General features: G+C 28.6%; 1 protein-coding gene and 80 non-coding genes across 82 annotated transcripts; 47 read left to right on the top strand and 34 right to left on the bottom strand.

Moving 5' to 3' along the window:
• Positions 1 to 4: 4 nt before the first annotated feature.
• Positions 5 to 25, bottom strand: 21ur-8432. The gene has a single exon (NR_066517.1).
• Positions 8 to 28, bottom strand: 21ur-12383. The gene has a single exon (NR_066516.1).
• Positions 29 to 316: 288 nt separating this feature from the next.
• On the top strand, positions 317 to 337 carry 21ur-5584. The gene has a single exon (NR_066515.1).
• Positions 338 to 833: 496 nt separating this feature from the next.
• On the bottom strand, positions 834 to 854 carry 21ur-9825. The gene has a single exon (NR_066514.1).
• 21ur-10245 lies at positions 835 to 855 on the bottom strand. Its single transcript, NR_066513.1, has one exon.
• A 280-nt stretch (positions 856 to 1,135) lies between these two features.
• On the bottom strand, positions 1,136 to 1,156 carry 21ur-1546. Its single transcript, NR_066512.1, has one exon.
• A 171-nt stretch (positions 1,157 to 1,327) lies between these two features.
• Positions 1,328 to 1,348, bottom strand: 21ur-1109. Its single transcript, NR_066511.1, has one exon.
• Positions 1,349 to 1,526: 178 nt separating this feature from the next.
• Positions 1,527 to 1,547, top strand: 21ur-6553. The gene has a single exon (NR_066510.1).
• A 317-nt stretch (positions 1,548 to 1,864) lies between these two features.
• On the top strand, positions 1,865 to 1,885 carry 21ur-6996. Its single transcript, NR_066509.1, has one exon.
• Positions 1,886 to 1,934: 49 nt separating this feature from the next.
• On the top strand, positions 1,935 to 1,955 carry 21ur-10853. Its single transcript, NR_066508.1, has one exon.
• 21ur-6809 lies at positions 1,936 to 1,956 on the top strand. Its single transcript, NR_066507.1, has one exon.
• On the top strand, positions 1,941 to 1,961 carry 21ur-11390. Its single transcript, NR_066506.1, has one exon.
• Positions 1,962 to 2,482: 521 nt separating this feature from the next.
• On the top strand, positions 2,483 to 2,503 carry 21ur-15663. The gene has a single exon (NR_066505.1).
• On the top strand, positions 2,484 to 2,504 carry 21ur-14725. Its single transcript, NR_066504.1, has one exon.
• A 202-nt stretch (positions 2,505 to 2,706) lies between these two features.
• On the top strand, positions 2,707 to 2,727 carry 21ur-909. The gene has a single exon (NR_066503.1).
• Positions 2,728 to 2,823: 96 nt separating this feature from the next.
• On the top strand, positions 2,824 to 2,844 carry 21ur-10196. The gene has a single exon (NR_066502.1).
• A 304-nt stretch (positions 2,845 to 3,148) lies between these two features.
• 21ur-8308 lies at positions 3,149 to 3,169 on the bottom strand. The gene has a single exon (NR_066501.1).
• 21ur-3763 lies at positions 3,152 to 3,172 on the bottom strand. The gene has a single exon (NR_066500.1).
• Positions 3,173 to 3,195: 23 nt separating this feature from the next.
• Positions 3,196 to 3,216, top strand: 21ur-15171. Its single transcript, NR_066499.1, has one exon.
• Positions 3,198 to 3,218, top strand: 21ur-12727. The gene has a single exon (NR_066498.1).
• Positions 3,199 to 3,219, top strand: 21ur-110. The gene has a single exon (NR_066497.1).
• A 196-nt stretch (positions 3,220 to 3,415) lies between these two features.
• On the top strand, positions 3,416 to 3,436 carry 21ur-6546. Its single transcript, NR_066496.1, has one exon.
• Positions 3,417 to 3,437, top strand: 21ur-15512. The gene has a single exon (NR_066495.1).
• Positions 3,438 to 3,638: 201 nt separating this feature from the next.
• 21ur-7038 lies at positions 3,639 to 3,659 on the top strand. The gene has a single exon (NR_066494.1).
• Positions 3,660 to 4,086: 427 nt separating this feature from the next.
• On the top strand, positions 4,087 to 4,107 carry 21ur-2169. Its single transcript, NR_066493.1, has one exon.
• A 310-nt stretch (positions 4,108 to 4,417) lies between these two features.
• Positions 4,418 to 4,438, bottom strand: 21ur-12332. The gene has a single exon (NR_066492.1).
• On the bottom strand, positions 4,421 to 4,441 carry 21ur-7154. Its single transcript, NR_066491.1, has one exon.
• Positions 4,442 to 4,934: 493 nt separating this feature from the next.
• On the top strand, positions 4,935 to 4,955 carry 21ur-4867. The gene has a single exon (NR_066490.1).
• A 159-nt stretch (positions 4,956 to 5,114) lies between these two features.
• On the top strand, positions 5,115 to 5,135 carry 21ur-9963. Its single transcript, NR_066489.1, has one exon.
• Positions 5,136 to 5,181: 46 nt separating this feature from the next.
• Positions 5,182 to 5,202, bottom strand: 21ur-12055. Its single transcript, NR_066488.1, has one exon.
• 21ur-4465 lies at positions 5,183 to 5,203 on the bottom strand. Its single transcript, NR_066487.1, has one exon.
• Positions 5,204 to 5,392: 189 nt separating this feature from the next.
• Positions 5,393 to 5,413, top strand: 21ur-1954. The gene has a single exon (NR_066486.1).
• Positions 5,414 to 5,531: 118 nt separating this feature from the next.
• Positions 5,532 to 5,552, bottom strand: 21ur-15045. Its single transcript, NR_066485.1, has one exon.
• On the bottom strand, positions 5,533 to 5,553 carry 21ur-6091. Its single transcript, NR_066484.1, has one exon.
• A 307-nt stretch (positions 5,554 to 5,860) lies between these two features.
• On the top strand, positions 5,861 to 5,881 carry 21ur-2578. The gene has a single exon (NR_066483.1).
• On the top strand, positions 5,864 to 5,884 carry 21ur-13585. The gene has a single exon (NR_066482.1).
• A 368-nt stretch (positions 5,885 to 6,252) lies between these two features.
• 21ur-8950 lies at positions 6,253 to 6,273 on the top strand. Its single transcript, NR_066481.1, has one exon.
• A 29-nt stretch (positions 6,274 to 6,302) lies between these two features.
• 21ur-854 lies at positions 6,303 to 6,323 on the bottom strand. The gene has a single exon (NR_066480.1).
• Positions 6,324 to 6,616: 293 nt separating this feature from the next.
• dlc-4 (Dynein light chain) lies at positions 6,617 to 10,095 on the bottom strand (the record flags this gene model as incomplete). Of its 2 annotated transcripts, none has more annotated exons than NM_001028260.4 (3): positions 6,617 to 6,781; positions 7,203 to 7,393; positions 8,567 to 8,708. In NM_001028260.4, the coding sequence occupies 3 exons, from the start codon at positions 8,656 to 8,658 to the stop codon at positions 6,675 to 6,677; spliced, it is 390 nt and encodes a 129-aa protein (NP_001023431.2). The 2 variants fall into 2 exon arrangements, with proteins under 2 accessions (NP_001023431.2, NP_001294115.1); NM_001307186.1 differs by lacking the exon at positions 8,567 to 8,708 and adding an exon at positions 10,058 to 10,095 and having other exon boundaries at positions 6,675 to 6,781.
• Positions 6,643 to 6,663, bottom strand: 21ur-5762. Its single transcript, NR_066479.1, has one exon.
• On the bottom strand, positions 6,778 to 6,798 carry 21ur-1355. Its single transcript, NR_066478.1, has one exon.
• 21ur-4483 lies at positions 6,779 to 6,799 on the bottom strand. Its single transcript, NR_066477.1, has one exon.
• Positions 7,518 to 7,538, top strand: 21ur-7040. Its single transcript, NR_066476.1, has one exon.
• Positions 7,696 to 7,716, top strand: 21ur-11411. The gene has a single exon (NR_066475.1).
• On the top strand, positions 7,697 to 7,717 carry 21ur-4171. The gene has a single exon (NR_066474.1).
• 21ur-7172 lies at positions 8,067 to 8,087 on the top strand. The gene has a single exon (NR_066473.1).
• On the top strand, positions 8,361 to 8,381 carry 21ur-11331. The gene has a single exon (NR_066472.1).
• On the top strand, positions 8,529 to 8,549 carry 21ur-5903. The gene has a single exon (NR_066471.1).
• On the bottom strand, positions 8,840 to 8,860 carry 21ur-11881. Its single transcript, NR_066470.1, has one exon.
• 21ur-2377 lies at positions 8,976 to 8,996 on the top strand. The gene has a single exon (NR_066469.1).
• Positions 8,979 to 8,999, top strand: 21ur-6978. Its single transcript, NR_066468.1, has one exon.
• On the bottom strand, positions 9,108 to 9,128 carry 21ur-4478. The gene has a single exon (NR_066467.1).
• On the bottom strand, positions 9,339 to 9,359 carry 21ur-13436. The gene has a single exon (NR_066466.1).
• Positions 9,372 to 9,392, top strand: 21ur-14621. The gene has a single exon (NR_066465.1).
• Positions 9,611 to 9,631, bottom strand: 21ur-4415. The gene has a single exon (NR_066464.1).
• On the bottom strand, positions 9,805 to 9,825 carry 21ur-7711. Its single transcript, NR_066463.1, has one exon.
• Positions 9,808 to 9,828, bottom strand: 21ur-5993. The gene has a single exon (NR_066462.1).
• 21ur-11406 lies at positions 9,809 to 9,829 on the bottom strand. Its single transcript, NR_066461.1, has one exon.
• Positions 10,096 to 10,231: 136 nt separating the features above from the next.
• Positions 10,232 to 10,252, top strand: 21ur-7372. Its single transcript, NR_066460.1, has one exon.
• Positions 10,253 to 10,415: 163 nt separating this feature from the next.
• 21ur-202 lies at positions 10,416 to 10,436 on the top strand. The gene has a single exon (NR_066459.1).
• Positions 10,437 to 10,642: 206 nt separating this feature from the next.
• On the bottom strand, positions 10,643 to 10,663 carry 21ur-15633. Its single transcript, NR_066458.1, has one exon.
• On the bottom strand, positions 10,646 to 10,666 carry 21ur-4294. Its single transcript, NR_066457.1, has one exon.
• Positions 10,667 to 10,914: 248 nt separating this feature from the next.
• Positions 10,915 to 10,935, top strand: 21ur-5972. Its single transcript, NR_066456.1, has one exon.
• A 46-nt stretch (positions 10,936 to 10,981) lies between these two features.
• On the top strand, positions 10,982 to 11,002 carry 21ur-289. The gene has a single exon (NR_066455.1).
• A 141-nt stretch (positions 11,003 to 11,143) lies between these two features.
• On the bottom strand, positions 11,144 to 11,164 carry 21ur-7349. Its single transcript, NR_066454.1, has one exon.
• On the bottom strand, positions 11,147 to 11,167 carry 21ur-12519. Its single transcript, NR_066453.1, has one exon.
• Positions 11,168 to 12,804: 1,637 nt separating this feature from the next.
• Positions 12,805 to 12,860, top strand: Y10G11A.92. The gene has a single exon (NR_101992.1). It is a non-coding gene; the product is annotated as an Unclassified non-coding RNA Y10G11A.92 (non-coding RNA).
• Positions 12,825 to 12,845, bottom strand: 21ur-6062. The gene has a single exon (NR_066452.1).
• Positions 12,861 to 13,207: 347 nt separating the features above from the next.
• On the bottom strand, positions 13,208 to 13,228 carry 21ur-7670. The gene has a single exon (NR_066451.1).
• On the top strand, positions 13,227 to 13,247 carry 21ur-7925. Its single transcript, NR_066450.1, has one exon.
• A 245-nt stretch (positions 13,248 to 13,492) lies between these two features.
• On the top strand, positions 13,493 to 13,513 carry 21ur-6632. The gene has a single exon (NR_066449.1).
• Positions 13,514 to 13,691: 178 nt separating this feature from the next.
• Positions 13,692 to 13,712, bottom strand: 21ur-9457. Its single transcript, NR_066448.1, has one exon.
• Positions 13,695 to 13,715, bottom strand: 21ur-15432. The gene has a single exon (NR_066447.1).
• Positions 13,716 to 14,121: 406 nt separating this feature from the next.
• On the top strand, positions 14,122 to 14,142 carry 21ur-9095. Its single transcript, NR_066446.1, has one exon.
• A 199-nt stretch (positions 14,143 to 14,341) lies between these two features.
• On the top strand, positions 14,342 to 14,362 carry 21ur-5572. The gene has a single exon (NR_066445.1).
• Positions 14,363 to 14,471: 109 nt separating this feature from the next.
• Positions 14,472 to 14,492, top strand: 21ur-3123. Its single transcript, NR_066444.1, has one exon.
• A 268-nt stretch (positions 14,493 to 14,760) lies between these two features.
• 21ur-15440 lies at positions 14,761 to 14,781 on the top strand. Its single transcript, NR_066443.1, has one exon.
• 21ur-4601 lies at positions 14,764 to 14,784 on the top strand. The gene has a single exon (NR_066442.1).
• A 257-nt stretch (positions 14,785 to 15,041) lies between these two features.
• 21ur-1280 lies at positions 15,042 to 15,062 on the top strand. The gene has a single exon (NR_066441.1).
• Positions 15,063 to 15,267: 205 nt separating this feature from the next.
• On the top strand, positions 15,268 to 15,288 carry 21ur-5912. Its single transcript, NR_066440.1, has one exon.
• On the top strand, positions 15,269 to 15,289 carry 21ur-9880. The gene has a single exon (NR_066439.1).
• Positions 15,290 to 15,378: the final 89 nt, after the last annotated feature.

Here is a 15,378-nt window from a genome sequence, read left to right as displayed (position 1 = left end):
AAACTTGAAAAATAATTGATTCCAAATAGCGGACGAATTATCGAACTTGAAAACTTATAAAATACCTGAAACTGTAATCATTTGTAATTTTTTTAAATTTTTTTACAAGATTATTCAAACAAGTAGGCAGGCGAGAACTGTTTCAAAGGGTATTTGGTACCATATTTTACCGTTAAAATATTAGTTTTTAAAAATTAATTTCTTATCTCATTAAAACAATAATATTGCTAATACATATGGCTAAGTACAAAAAAATTGCACACGTTTTTACATTTTCAAGTAGGTTTCTAGTTTTCGAAAGTTTCAGTCAGTTTGCTGAACATAATTTTTGTTTCACAAATTGCAGAATTGTTAGCTCTACTCAAAATAATTTTTAGAAAGTTAATCCGTTTTGATTATATTCATAGAGAAATCGGGCAACGTTCGTGTTGATCCCGTTAAATACCTTGAAAATTTGAAAACATCCTGTAACTATAAACTATTATTAAATGCAAGTGTTTTATGGAAAAGTTAAAATCTTTATCTCAGTTTTTATACATTTAACTTCAAGATTTTTTGAAAAAAAAAATTGTTTTCAAAAGTTACATTTGCATTTATATTTTACAGTTAGGTGGTTCATAAATTTTTGAGCGTTTTAACAAATTCAGTGGGTTGTCTTTTTTTAGGATCATTACTACATAATTTTTAGGGAATATGTGATTTTTAGAGGAGAACTGAGTTGCTAACTGCTCATAAATTCTTATTTTTACTTAAAATTGAAACCTACCCTCATATTTGCTGAGATATTGGCTGAGATCTCGAAACAGTAATAAATGTCGTTCGAAATATTGACCAAAAATACAAGTTGCTCTTAAATATCTTTCTTGAAATTGATAAAATTAAATTAGCAGTGTAAAACGGTAGGTTTTTTTTTCAAATATCGAAATTCCAATACTCTCTAATTTTTAATGGTATTAAAAAAACGAATAAAACCTATTTTTGCTGGAAAGGTTCACTTACTTACTTACCTACTTAGTATTTATATTTTCAAAAAGTTTTCAAATCTCGGAGAGTTCCAACAGAGTTAATTTTTTTTTATCACAAGGAGAGCATTTTTATGAATAATTTCAAGGCCACACGTATTCTATTAATTTTTTGTCGTATTGATTACATGCTACCGCATCAAATATTCATCTCGAAAATTTGAAAACTATCTGAAAATTTTTTTTAATGATTTCTAAAGTTTATATTTTTAGAAAACAGATGTTTCAAAAAATCCGAAGCATTCTTTGGTTAAGCAGCAGATATTGTAAACCAAAATTCGAAATATTAATATTTAGCACATTAGAGACTTCTGGAGAATCTGTGAACATCCTCTCAGAAACCTCGAGAATTTGAAAACTACCTGAAAATGCAAAAACTTTTCAGCGATATTTTTAGAACTATACAACCAAATTACAAACATTTGTCATTTAAAAATATTCTTCAAAAAACTTTTTACAGTTTCAGGATTTTTTAAAATTTTCGAGATTTCAACAGAACGGTGATCATGTTACGATTTTTCTCGGAAAAATATTTCAAGTAAAGTTTATAAATGCGTTTTTTTGTCTAAATTTTAATTAGTTTTTTTTTCAAAAAAAGTCAAATTATGTGGGGAGTTTGGTATTGTTGGAAAAAAGGAAAGGAAAAACTAATTAAATCCGAAAAAGCGAATACTTGAAAAATAAGAACAAATCGATGATTAAAAAACAGTGAAAAACTAAGATTTAGGCGGAGCTTATATTATTGATTATAGATTTTTGCGCAACTCCATAAAACACATTCAAATAAAATGCAAAACATTTACAAGAAGTTTTCAAATATTCGAAATTTGGAACGGGATTAATGCGATTTTTTTAAAATTAAAACTTACAGTTTCAGAATTTTTTTAAAATTTTCAAGGTAATTATTCTAAATTTTGATTGGTTTTTTAAGTAAAGATATGAGGGAATTCAGGCAATCTTTTGAAAAAAAATAAAATGGGAAGAGACATTTATAACACATCAAATGTGTATAAATTTTCAAAAAATTACTGACTGAAAATGTGAAAACTTGATTGAAAAGTAGAAAAATTCAATTTGAAAACAAAAATAAAGCCAAGATGTAGGCGGGGCTTATATTGGGATTAAAATAAAATGCGATTTATAACTATTTTTGCATTGAAACTCTCAAAATTTGAAAGTTAACTGAAAATGTAAAAAATTATGATTTTTTGATTAGAACGATTACAAATGAAAAATGGTTTTTTAATATCCAAAAGTTATAAAATCCCTTTTCAAAGAAGAAAATGCCAAGAAATGGGCGGGACTCATCTAATGGTAAGAAAAATTTTAGAATACTTCTCAACTTTCCTCCTGTTAGAATTCAATTTTGCGTTTTTTTTTAATTTACCGTTTTTTTTTTGCAAATAATTAATCACAGTTTCAAAGAGGTTTGTAAATTTTTGATAATTATAACGATTTGAATGTATATAGATCGACTAACATTATTTGAAAAAGAGTATGAGGAAATCGGGAAGAATTCAACTAAAATTAGAAACATTAAAATAAAAAAGCTTATTGTGATATTTAAAAAACACGAAAATTCGCAAAAAAGCCTCGCACTTATCAGAGTTTTTTTTTGTTTTCAAACAATGTTCAATACATTTTCAGAAAGTTTTCAAATTCTCATTGTTGTCCGCTGGTATGATTTTTTGGTGCTTTGCAAAAATTGAAAAATAGCATTAAGAAGCCGATATGTAGGCGGAGTCTATTTAACACTGTTTTTAAGTGGTGATTTTGAAATAAATTCAGAAATTTGGGCCGGCGAGACTTTAATTTTTGAGCTCTGTACAACGTGGTAATTTTTCTAAAAATCTAATTCAACAACTTTCCAGCGGTTTACAGCACGTTGGCAATTTGAACAATTCAACAAAATTGCACATATTTAATGTAAAATCCTCAAGAAATTGGATTGGCTTCAGTTGGACAAAAATTGAATAAAGTTGGAAATTTTCTTCCATTTTCAATAATAACAAACCTATTTTTTTAAATTTTGATTAAATTTCTTAATCACTATTTTGATTAATTTATTCTTGGAAATTTCGAATCAATTTGAATATAAAAAAAACATCCTGAATGAAATTGAAAACTTTACTGTTTCCTCGAAACGATTAATATTTCATAACTCTGCGTCGAATATTTGAAGACTTATTGAAAATGTATTGCACTTTGTATTGAATCAAGTGTGTAATTTTTTCGATTTTTCGATTTTCCAGAAATCCATGTAAAATGTCCGGTTTTTCATAGTTTATTCGTGTTTTTATTGGAGGTATTTCTTCGATTTTTCAAAAAAAAATTTTAAAATGTGTTACAATTTCACGAAATTTTTAAATTCTTGACATTTTTAACATTTTTGATTAAATGGATTGAAATTTTCTGCGTAATTTAAGCTATTCAAAATTTTTAAAATTTTTTTTATAAAAATGATACTTGTTTGAAAAAAAACTGCTTTCTCTAATGGTACGAAACTCTCGAAATGTTTGTTTATTGTGACTTTTCATGTTTTTTACGGCGTTTTTAACAAAATTCAATTGCAGTTTCAGAAAACGTTAAAATTGTTGAAATATTTAACTAGTTTAATGTTCTAGAATAAAATAAAATAAAAGTAACTTCTAAGTAAAAAAAGTAACATTCTACAAAGAACCCTGTTAACTGCTCATTCGAATTTTGGAGAATCTGGAAGTCTCATTGTCGGATCTATGACTTCACTATCATTTTGAAGTGAACTCTTGATTTTAGAATCAAGTTTATTGGAAAAGCTAATATTTATTGGAAAAGCTTATAGATGTTTTTAACTCCACTTTTGAGTTTTTTAAATTGCAAAAAATCGAGAAAAAACATTTAAAATTCTGGGAAATTCCTGGCTTCGAAGGGTTTATTTGAATTTTATAATTTTCTATAACAAATTTCTATTTCAAACGGTTTTGTAAACAAATCGTATGCAAAGTATAGATTTTGAAAAATTATTTTTCATCAAATTGTACTGTTTCATCGAGATGACTTTACTGTCCGTTGTTGAAAATGTTAATAAATGTTAACCAATACGTTTGTCTAATAGCTAATATTTTTTTAAATAAAATACTTTTTAATTTGAAAAATATTTGGTTTATTTTTCAAATTTTATAATTTTGGGAATTTTTTTGGTTTACGAATGTTTTATTAGATTTCAAACAGTTTCAAAATCAACTGCTTTCTAATTTTACCACGTTCTTTCAAGAAAGGCAGTTTGTAGTAGAAATTTTTGCAATAAATTTTTATTCGGTACAAATCATTCTAGTTATTGGAAAAATGAATATTCAATTAAGCACAAAACATTTAAACAGAAAAAAAATGCAGCAGTAAAATTATGGAATATGCATGTTAGTTCTCACTGAAAAGGATCACTGAAAATAAATTTAAAAACAAAATTAAAAAATTATCTGAAACAGTATTTTTCAGAAAAATTTTAAAATGCTCTCAGCACTATTTTGTCAGTTAACAATTTTCCAAAATGTAGATCCTTTAGGAACAAAAAAAGATTATATCTGTTGTATTGTTGTTAACAAAACGCTTTTGGGATCACCAGCGAAGAGCCTTCTCTGGTGGTTTGCGTCATTTTCGAGATTCTTTTCTGAAAAATTGGAAATTTTAATAGAAGTTGAATTAATCTGAAAAGCTTCAAAGTTTTTTAGCTCCATTATTGAGTGTTTGAAAGTGTGTAAAACCAAGAAAAAAATTTAGAGTTTTTGAAAAATTCCCCGTTTCGGGTTTATATGATTTTTCTATTTCAAGCGGTTTTGTAAATAAACAGTATGCGAAGTGTAGATTTTGAAAAAAATTATTAAATTTTACTGTTTCATCAAAATGACTTCCCTGTCCGTTTTATCTTAATGTCGATATCAATACGTTTTTCTGTAAATAACAAAGCCAGGAATAACTCGGATGAACAATCTTAAAAATATATGAAATTTTAAAAAATGGGAAAGGAAAAACCAATAACTTTTCAAATTTAAATTTTCACGTTTTTTACGGTTTGTTTTACTTAATATGTAGTCTATAATTTGACAAAAACCCCGTTAAACGTCTCGAAAATTTGAACAACATCCTGAAATGTGCTACTTTAAAAAATATCTTACTCCACAGAAACACCACAGAACATTTCGAAACTGAATCTGCTAGAAATATCAAAAATTTAAAACCTTCTTGAAACTGTAATGCGTATAATTTGAAAACTTGAACACTATTTAATTTTTCTATTGGTCACATATATAAGAAAATGACTGGAAAATAAAAAATTTTGAAATTAAATATAGTTTCACGACTTTTTCATAATTTCAAATGTCAAAAAGATTCAATCAGTCTTTGAACGCAGCAATTTAAAATTTTTTCATAGAATTTGGTTAAAAATTCCTTTTTTATGTGTTATTCGATTCATCCCGATGCTTCTTTTATGTATTACATTTTGTTATATCTCATCTTGATTTAAATAAAAAACAACAACAAGGAAATTACGGAACTGTTCAAAACAAAATTGTTCAAAACTTGAAAACTACCTGAAACTGTATAAATTTTTGGTGTGTCAAATCTTCAGGCTCTTTTTTTTTAGATAAAGCTTATTTTTAAAACAGTTCAATACGAATTTGTTAATGAAATTCAGAAAGTACATGAAAGTTTTTTACAAAGAAAAAAAATTATGGACGTTTTTCTCTAAAATGACATCGAACTATTCAGGCGTTTTTGTACTTTTTCCTGAAACACATTTTTTCAAAAAAAAAGTATGTTTCAGGAAACTATCAAGTTATTGAAATAATTAACGGGTTCATTATTACATTTGTTTCACACAGATTTTCTGCAGTATATTTGGGAGTCAAAGTGTCCAAATTTGAAAAATTCAAACAAGTTCAAATGAATTCATTAGCTAAAAATATTTATTTTAACATTAAAAACATTGCAAAATATTATAATTTGATTTTTCATTTGATTTAAAACGCCAAGTTATGGACGGAGTCTATTTTCGTGCTGCAACTCCCCTTGAAGTTACAAAATATGCAGAAAAATGCGAGAAGAGCCAAAATTGTGTAGGTTTACGGAGCGTTTTCGTCCTTCCGCCTGTTAGTTTTCTCGCTTTTATCGCACATTATGAAGCACATTTTCAAAAAAAAATTATTACAGTTTCAGAATTTTTTGAAATTTTTTAGATTCACAACGAATTTAATTGTTCTATAGACATCATTTCAGAAGAATGATTATTTGACTAATTTCGATTGAATTTATTTTTTCGAAGTAATACATCCGCGAAAACGTGCAAATTCTTAAAAACTACAGAAAACAGTAGAAACATGTTGCGATCTTTTTTCAATTAGACATATTAAAGAGTTATTAGAATTCATACATATTTTAATAAATTACAGTTTAATGAAATTTTTATACCGAATAGTTATTCGGCAGCGGCCGACAATTTTGGTTTTCCGCGCCGTATTATGCGCGGGCGTGAAGCCGGCGGCGGCGTCCACATGGAAGCCCTAAAGCAGTTTTTATCGGGAGCAGCCAAAAAATTCGAAAATAGTATTTAAATATGTACAAATTCATTCAAAAAAGTTAACAGTTTTTATAGTCAAACAATGGAGCGCACTTGCATCATCTGAACAAAATAACTGAGATTTTTGAAACAGTAAAATGAATAAATTGAATTGGATCCAGGTGACTGCCAAAGTTTCTGCCAACCACACATTGCCAATGTCCTCCTGAAAGTAGAGTTTCAATAGATAGTAAATTTTATGATTTATTTTATGAACATTCTGAAACAATATATATTTTTTGGAATTTTTCTCTTGGAAATTTACTAATTTACTGATACAAATTTTTTTTTAAAGGATTCTAAACTTGGCTAGAACATTTTTTCTTGCTTTCAGAAAATCATTTAGTTGGAAATCATAGATATTCTCAGTGTTTACGCTAGAAAAGTTCAAAAAAATCTCAAAACACTGGCCGGAACTTTCAATGTTTTTTTGGCCGAAGAAAGAAAAAACTAGGCCGCCGATTTGAAAATTTTTTTTTTTTTTTTTTTTGAATAAAAACGTTTCTAATCGATATTTCTTTCCAAACTTTTCAAAAATTAAGGAAAAAATAATTTAAATTTCTAAAAAATCGAATAATAGTTCTTACCATACTTAGCATCAAATTTCCGTTTCATAAAACTTGCAATTTCATTTTCAATTCCACATAATTGCAGAGCATCTCCTAACATTTTCTTCGATTCCTCGACTTGTTCAAATGGCAAATTTGTTTCTTGAATTATGACATTCTCAAAACGAAGAGCCTTTTCTGGTGGTTCACGCCATTTTCGAGATTCTTTTCTGCAAAAATTAAAAGTTGTTTTGGAAATTGGAATGCATTTTTAAACGGTTTTTTTTTTGGAAAAACATTTTTTTTTACTGTTTCTCGAAAATGTTTACTTAAATATTGGTTTAAATTGAATAATGATTTTTCAGAAATTCAGAATTTTAGAGCTAAGTTTTTGAGGTTTTAACTAAAATGCTACGTTTTTCCCATATTTGAGAGTTACGAAGTAAGTTAGCTTTTTGAAAAATTCCAATTTTCGAAAAAAAAAGTCACAGTTTCGAAAGGTTTATTTGGTTTATGAATGTTTTCATGTTCATTGAGAAATTTTGAATAGATTTATTCTCCACTAAATACGGTTTTAAGATAAATTTCGCAAAAAACCGCACAAAAAAGGTTGGGAAGATTAAATTTCGACAGTTTTTCATGTAGAATTCTAATTTTTTGCAGAATATTGAAACTGTTCTTGTTTCATGTCAAAAAAAACCTCCAACGTAGAGTTAAAAACTCCATAAAACAGATAAAATATAATTTTTTATTATGAGTTCCAAAAACTTGATTCAGTAAACTACATACAAATCTAGAAATTACAAAACTATAGCCAAATTTAGAAAAAAAATTGAAAAAGTTTCACCAAAAATATACTGTTTCAATAGGAACACTTAAATGTGAGTTTTTCTCAAATGTCAATTTTGTTTGAAAAAACACTGCAAAGCCTGCCAAAAATAAATCTAAATATAGAGTTTAAAATTATGGGAAATATATAGTTTTAATTCGAGAATCAAACATTTGTATTTCAAATTAAAAATACTTATGAAGTTTGTAGACAAGTTTCAACTTTCACTGTTTTTCAGGTTTAACAATAATGAATCTTATGAATAATTAGGAAGAAAGTGGATAAAATATCGAATTTTCAGTACAAATTAAAAATAATTTTACTGTTTCATAAAGAACACTTCAATATAAATTTTTGTCAAGAAACAGTTTGTTTTGTACAGTTGTACAGAAATTTATATGTCTGAAAACGATGCAAACGTTTTTCTACTTACTTCATTTAGAATACAATTTTAAACAAGATTTTTTTTGGAAATTTTCAAAAAAAATTACTGTTTTACTTAAAACACTTCTTAAAAGGGCCAAAATTCTAAACAGTGCACATCCTATTTTCAAAAACCATGTTTCCAACTCACAACTCATCGAAATCACACTCATTTTGCCTTTCAAACTTGGCGCGCATTTGTTTGGCCGATAATTTCTTTCCGAATCCATTAATTCTCATCATTATTGTGTTAGAAAAACTTTTGAAATAGAGAAAAAAAAAGTTTAAAGCTAGAAATGAAATAGTTGGTGTTAAGCTTTTGTCTTTGAAAATATCGAATTTCCGGGTTTTTTGTCTGAGGTTTCAGGGGTTCACAGGGGGTGTAATAGTTGGAGTGTAGGACCCCCAATTATCACACAAACTACAAGGGTGCAAAACAAACAAATCATTAAATTGGAAAAACACTTAAAATGAGTTTTTAATGAAGCAGTGAATTTTTTTGAAATATTTTTTTTCTGTTTTAAAGTCTAGAAATAATTTGAACAAATTTGAGTAACTATTACTATCGCTTGAATTTAGAACAAAAGAAGTGGATAAATTATATTTACTATACAACTATACAACGAAAAAAAGGTCTTTCAATTGAACCACTTTTTGTTTAAAAGTAGTTGATATTCCATTCTTATAAAAAAAATTGGCACACAAAAATATCATTGCATATTAAAAAATAGAAATTGTTCAACTTTTCCAGGTGAAACAGTAATTTTTTCGACTTTTTTAAAAAGTTAAACTTAATACCCTGAACTAAAATCTTTCTAGCCATAGTTCAACAAAAAAAAACTACATTTTTCCAGAAGTTTCATCTAGAATTGTATGAAAAAACAGCTTGCGGAGGTTTTTGCAAATTGCATTTTCAAAACGATTAGATAGAGCTGAGTTATTGAATATCAATTTAATTAACTATTCAGAAGAAAAATCATGTGAAACTGTTAAAAAAATATTTGGGGCAAAATGTTTGACATTTTTGCCTTTTCGCAATTATTTTGTTAAGAACCTTTTATAGCAAGAGAAACAAGAGAATTATTTGAATACAAAAACCAAACTGGTTGTTAATGAAAGAGAACTTGTTTTTTTTTGCAGCTGAGATTATTGTCAATGAACTTTTGAAGCCCAGTTGCAACAAAAAATTATTGTTGGCGGCATCCGTAATTCTTGAATATATGATGTAATTAACGCACGTTAAAATGTGCATTTTGAAACATTAAACAATTTTCCATAATTTTTTGACGTTCACATTTGATGATTTCTTCTGAAAAGAATGGGAAATTGTAAAAAAAAAATTTGAAACTGTTTGTTTTTTATAAATCCTTCTCAAATTTTAAGAAATCAAGCAAAAAGCAAAAAAATCGATCAATGTTTATTTTAATAGCGCACGTTCAAATGTGCAAGATGAAACAGTAGAACTTTTTTGGCTTTCTAGATTTGCAGAAAAAAAAGTTGTTTTGGCTAGTTACGTTATTTACGTGAGGACCGCTATGGAATTTAATCTATTGCAAACATATGGGGAACAGATACTCCCAAACTAGCATATTATCGATAGAGCGCACTTGCATTTTTCAAAACTTTGAATTAAAATGCTCACCGCCGGATGCTCAACTTCTTTCTTGCAATTGCCAACATTATCGATTTTTTTTGGCTTTGTAAGACCTGAAAAACGAGAAAATAATTGATGTTTGAGAAATAAAGTAAAACGAAAAATCAAGCCTATACGTTTTCTATAGCTTTTGAAATTGACGAGATTTTTAACGGATTTTGATGTTTTGACCACATTATAAATCGTACACGAAATTCCTGAGAATGCGTATAACATATTTGCAGCGCCAAATATCTCGTGGCGAAAACTACAGTAATTCATTAAATTATTTTATGAAAAAACATTTCCGAAAAGTTGTTACTGTTTCAGAAATTTTTCAAATTTTTGAGACTTCAAATGATTTCATTACCCAAATATTCTAAAAAATCTCGAAATTTTGAAAACTATCTGAAACTGTAATAATTTGTTGGATTTTTATGTTTCATTTACCCATATTAGCGAGATCATATAATGTGAAAAAAAGCAATTCAGAATATTAAAAAAGCCAATATGTATGCGAGGCCTATTTCGACATTAAAATTCTCAAAATTTTTGTTTAATTTTGTTCAAATATCTGGCAAAAAAATGAGTGCTAATTCGCAAAGATTCTTAATGGTATTAACACCGTTAGAAATCTCAAACATTTGAAAAATACCTGAAAATGTAACAACTTGTTTTTTGTTCGATTGTCAAGATAACAGAAAAATAATGTGGATAAAATCGCAAAATTTATGACAATTTGTTTTTGAAAAAAAAAAAAAAGGAAAAAACCAAGAAATGTCTGACCGAAAATTTTTTTAAAGATATTTGAAAAAAATTGCAGTTTCAGGACATTGTCAAATTTTTGAGATTTTTAATGGGTTCGATTGAATTCTCGAATTCAAAAATGTTATTGTATCGTCTGAAATATTACAAAGAACACAAAAAAAGTGATAGTAACCAATATATAGGCGGGGCTTAATTTAGTAATATATGGTACCAAAAATCCAAAAAAAAAGTTCCCGGTTTTCTAAATAGTTGCTTCCATAAAGTTTCCTGTTTTTTGGTATAAAACATATTTCCTACAGGACAATGCTGTTTTATAAATTTTTGAAATTTTGCAATCCTGCCTATCTATTAGCTACCTTTCTGATTTTTAGTTCAAATAAACATTAAGAAACAGTGAACTAGGGCTGTACAACCGGACACGGTCTCCTCGGGTGGAAATTGCGATAGGGCGCGCTTGCTGCACCTTCATTGCGTCCATCGAGATTTCACCATTGATAAGTGATTTCCCTCGTTTTTTATTAGTTTTTCGCCGATTTTTCTATTTCAAAAATGGTAACAATTATAAAATAGACTGAAACGAAAGTGGAGAAACAAAAATTATCGGAAACCGTTCGGTGGAAATGCATAACGAACTGTTTGAAAATATCAACTGAATTTTCGGATTTTTTGAAATTAAATTTTTATTTAAGTTTTTCTCATAACCTGCAATAGTAACGTTTATAGAGCAAACTTTTGTCGTCATTTTAAGATATAATTCGTCTATGTACCTGTTGAAAGAACTCAGATCGAACTCTTTTTGTGAAATTCCGTTATGATTTTCTGCTCAAAAAGGCACAAATCGCAGTAATCTTACGGTCAAATGACATCCAAAACTTCGTCGGATGATATGAAAATGTTTCTACTTCACAAAAGTTTCCAGTTCAGAAGTCAAAAAGGACTGCCTGAACATCAAAGAATCGAACATGCTCGACTTCAACATTTTTGCGGGATTTTTTTCTCACTTTTCGTCGTATTTCTCCTATGCCATTCTGTATTGTAAACTAGTTTCTTAGCTATGCTCCGATTACAGGTAAAGCAAGGATCCCGTCATCTCACAGACCGTCTACACCAACCTGAGCCTTTTTAAAGGTTAGAAATGTGAACTGATTTTAGGCATATTGTAGAGAACGAGGCCCATTCCATAGCTTTTTTTCGTTAATTTAAACAAAATTTTGAGAAAACGAGCGACTTCCAGAAATTTGTGCATGAAATCCCAGAAAATCTGAGTCTTCATGACTTTCATCAAAACTTTTCGAAAATACACTCCGTTTTTGGCTCCAGAACTGTTCAAAACGGAAAGTGAATCAATATTTTAAATTATTACTGCAAATAGTTCAAATTTCCAGACTTCCGCTAATGAATGAGCCTCGTTTCCGTACAATTTCAATAAAAATCCAAATTTTTTGTTGAATTCTCCACCTGAAAAACAGTTGTTATAATTTAATGGTCAGAAACATATTTAAACTTCATCATTTTACCCTTTTCCAATAAAAATATCGTTTTCCGCGTGAAAAAATAACAGATATCTGCGCAGATAAAAGTTTTTTGTCTAGCAAAATTTAAATATCCAGAAATGCACCAGCACGCGAAGTGCGCATCGCTGAAACGCGCAAGCAATCTCCCTCCCCCTTCGTTTCCACCCGAGGAGACCGTGCCGGACGTCCGGTCGTCCGAACCGGACGCACATGCGTCCGGTTGGGGGTACCTATCCACGACGGCCGACAATTTCCGAGTTTCGCCACTCACTATAAAATTGCTGATTAAGTATAGTGAGTGGCGAAACTCGGAAATTGTCGGCCGCCGTGGAAACCTACCCCAAAACCGGACGCAGTGCGTCCGGTGGTGTCAAAATCGGACGACCGGACGCCGATTTGTACAGCCCTACAGTGAACCGCTCAAATCTTCGAGAAACGTGGCAATAAGTGTGACGTCATTCGTTAAAAAAACGATTGAGACAGTTTCAAATTAAAGAAAATAATGCCTTCGAAGATTGGAATTGCCAAAAAATGTTGAACATTTGAAAACTACCTGAAACTGCAAAAATTTGTGAGAAATATGGAAAAATTCTCGGTTTTCTACTTGTTTACAGCAAAGTTTTTGGTTATTATTGTTCCTATAAAACTCGTTTTTAAAAACATTTAAATTCAATTTTCGGAAGATTTTGAGTACACAGAGTATTGAATTTACTATCTGAAAATGCGAAAAATGCGAGATTTCTATTTTTTTTTTGTTGATAGAATCCCAAAACTTTGAAACATTTATTTCAAAACAAAAAAAACTGGTAAAATGTGCGGAACTCACATTGAGGCAAAAAAAATTTATTACAGTTTCAGGGATTTTTAAAATTTTTCGAGAAAAAAAATTCAGTCAGTATTAATCCATTATTGCTCTTGAAAACTTAAAAACTACTTGAAACTGTAAAAATTTGTGTGAATTTTATTTTTTAACCGTATTAGCAAAATTAGAGAACTAAATCGTGTAAAAAAGTTTCTTTGGTGTAAAAATAATTGTAATAATCCAAAATAGTCACTATTCTTCTACTTGTAAGCGTATTTTGCGCTGTTTTAAAACACTTTTTTAAAAGGTAGCCACAGTTTCAGGATGTTTTAAAATTTTGAAGAAAGTTAATTGTTTCAGTTATAGAAATATACTAAAATTCAGTTTGCTTCAAAAAATGGACAGATATGGGATATCTTGGCATTTTTCAAATTCATTCAAACTCTCAAACTCTCAAAAACTACCTGAAAATGTAATTAGTCATATTAGCAAGGTTATATAAAAAAATGGAATAAGAAATTAAATTATTTTTTAATAAATTAAAAACTTGAAAATCCGAGAAGAATATTCAGAAAATTCATTATTTCTCCCCAATGAATGTATGAATGATAAAATTAACTTGAAACAGTATAAAATTTGATGGCGGAGTTTTTTCCCAAAAATTTTCTGTCCTTCAAACTTGTCACACATTCACAAAAAACCATTGAATAAACTTTTCTCATACACAGTTAAATTATGATAATCTAAGGAAAAAACATAATTTCTTGGTTCACTTGAACATTTACGAGTTGCAAAACCTGATCCATTGCAACTTTTTGACTGGAAGTGAAATTATTTCTTAAAATTATTGGAACTTTGTAAGAGAAAATCTAATCGAGCAAAAGATTGAAAAAACAAATCTAAAATTATTCACAATCTTTTAAATACTGCAATTGTCTATTGCAAGTTTCAGATACTCTTTATGTTTCTCAAAAAAAAAGTCAGCATGTTTGGTTTTTTGTTACAGGAATTGTTGAAATTGTGAGAATAATTAAAGTAAAATTAATAAATTGTGCATTCTTGAATCTTTCCAGCAAAAATAGGTTTTATTCGTTTTTTCTTCAAAAAAAATACCATTAAAAATTAGAGAGTATTGGAATTTCGATATTTGAAAAAAAAGGCTACTGTTTTACACTGCTGATTTAATTTTTTCAATTTCAAAAAAAAAGATCTCAAAGCAAGTTATTTTTTGGTCAATATTTCGAACGATTTCTAGGTGACCAAGAAGCATATCATTCTAAAAATTTTATTACTGATCCAAGACAATCTTATATGTTCTGGAATTAGTTGGAGTACTCAATAATCTGTTAACATCCGAATAATATTGATTGGTTCATTAAGTACATGTTTTGACGTCAAAGTTGGTTTTGAAATTCATTTTATGGGTAGGGACTTCGCAAATCAAAACATCTTGTCAAAGTTGTCTCAAAACTATTCAAACTTATTTTAACTTACATTTTAATAAACTAAAATGTTGCTTGAAAGATTTTCCAGAAAGAAAACACTCGTCTAACATATATATTTTTTCAAAAACTTTATCATAATCTGTTTCTGTATGTGCTTATCACAATGTTAGTTTGAAATATGATTAATCCGTATCTATAATGAATACACAACTTGTTCTCCAGTAAACGAAATTCTTAAACTGTTGGCATTGCATAATTTACGCTATAAGCAAATTGGAGAGAAATGGTTCGAATGATATGATAAACTCAATTTACTTTTTTTTGCATGGAGAAATCGCAAAAAATTTCAAGAGTGTCTAGCTTGATTTCGACTTTACTTACCAAAAAACGTTTTAGTTGTTTTGAATACAATTTGAGCGTGTTTCTCAATGTTAAGATATATCTCCTTTTTTTTTGAAAACCAATTTGAAGTCCTAGCAATTTTATTATATTTGGTTTTTTTTCTGTTCACTTTACAAATTACATTTTTCAAAAAAAAAAGTTGGTTAAATAATGGTATTAAGTTTAATTTGTTTATCGATAACATAGTGCTGAAAGTATTTTAAAATTTATTATGAATAAACTTCGAAAAAGATTTTTTTAATACAGCTTCAGTTTGTTCTTTAATTTTGCTTTAAAACTTATTTTCAGTTCTCTTCGACAGACCTGATAATTTTTAGAATAGTTATTTGGCAGCAGCCGACACTTTCGGTGCTCCGCGCCATATTATACATGCGGGCGTGAAGCCAGCGGAGATGCCCA

The sequence above is a fragment of the Caenorhabditis elegans genome, chromosome IV (genome assembly GCF_000002985.6).
Source record: "Caenorhabditis elegans chromosome IV".
NCBI lineage: Eukaryota > Metazoa > Nematoda > Chromadorea > Rhabditida > Rhabditidae > Caenorhabditis > Caenorhabditis elegans.
The sequence above is the reverse complement of the archived record's forward strand: the minus strand, read 5'-3'. Positions and strand labels throughout refer to the sequence as shown.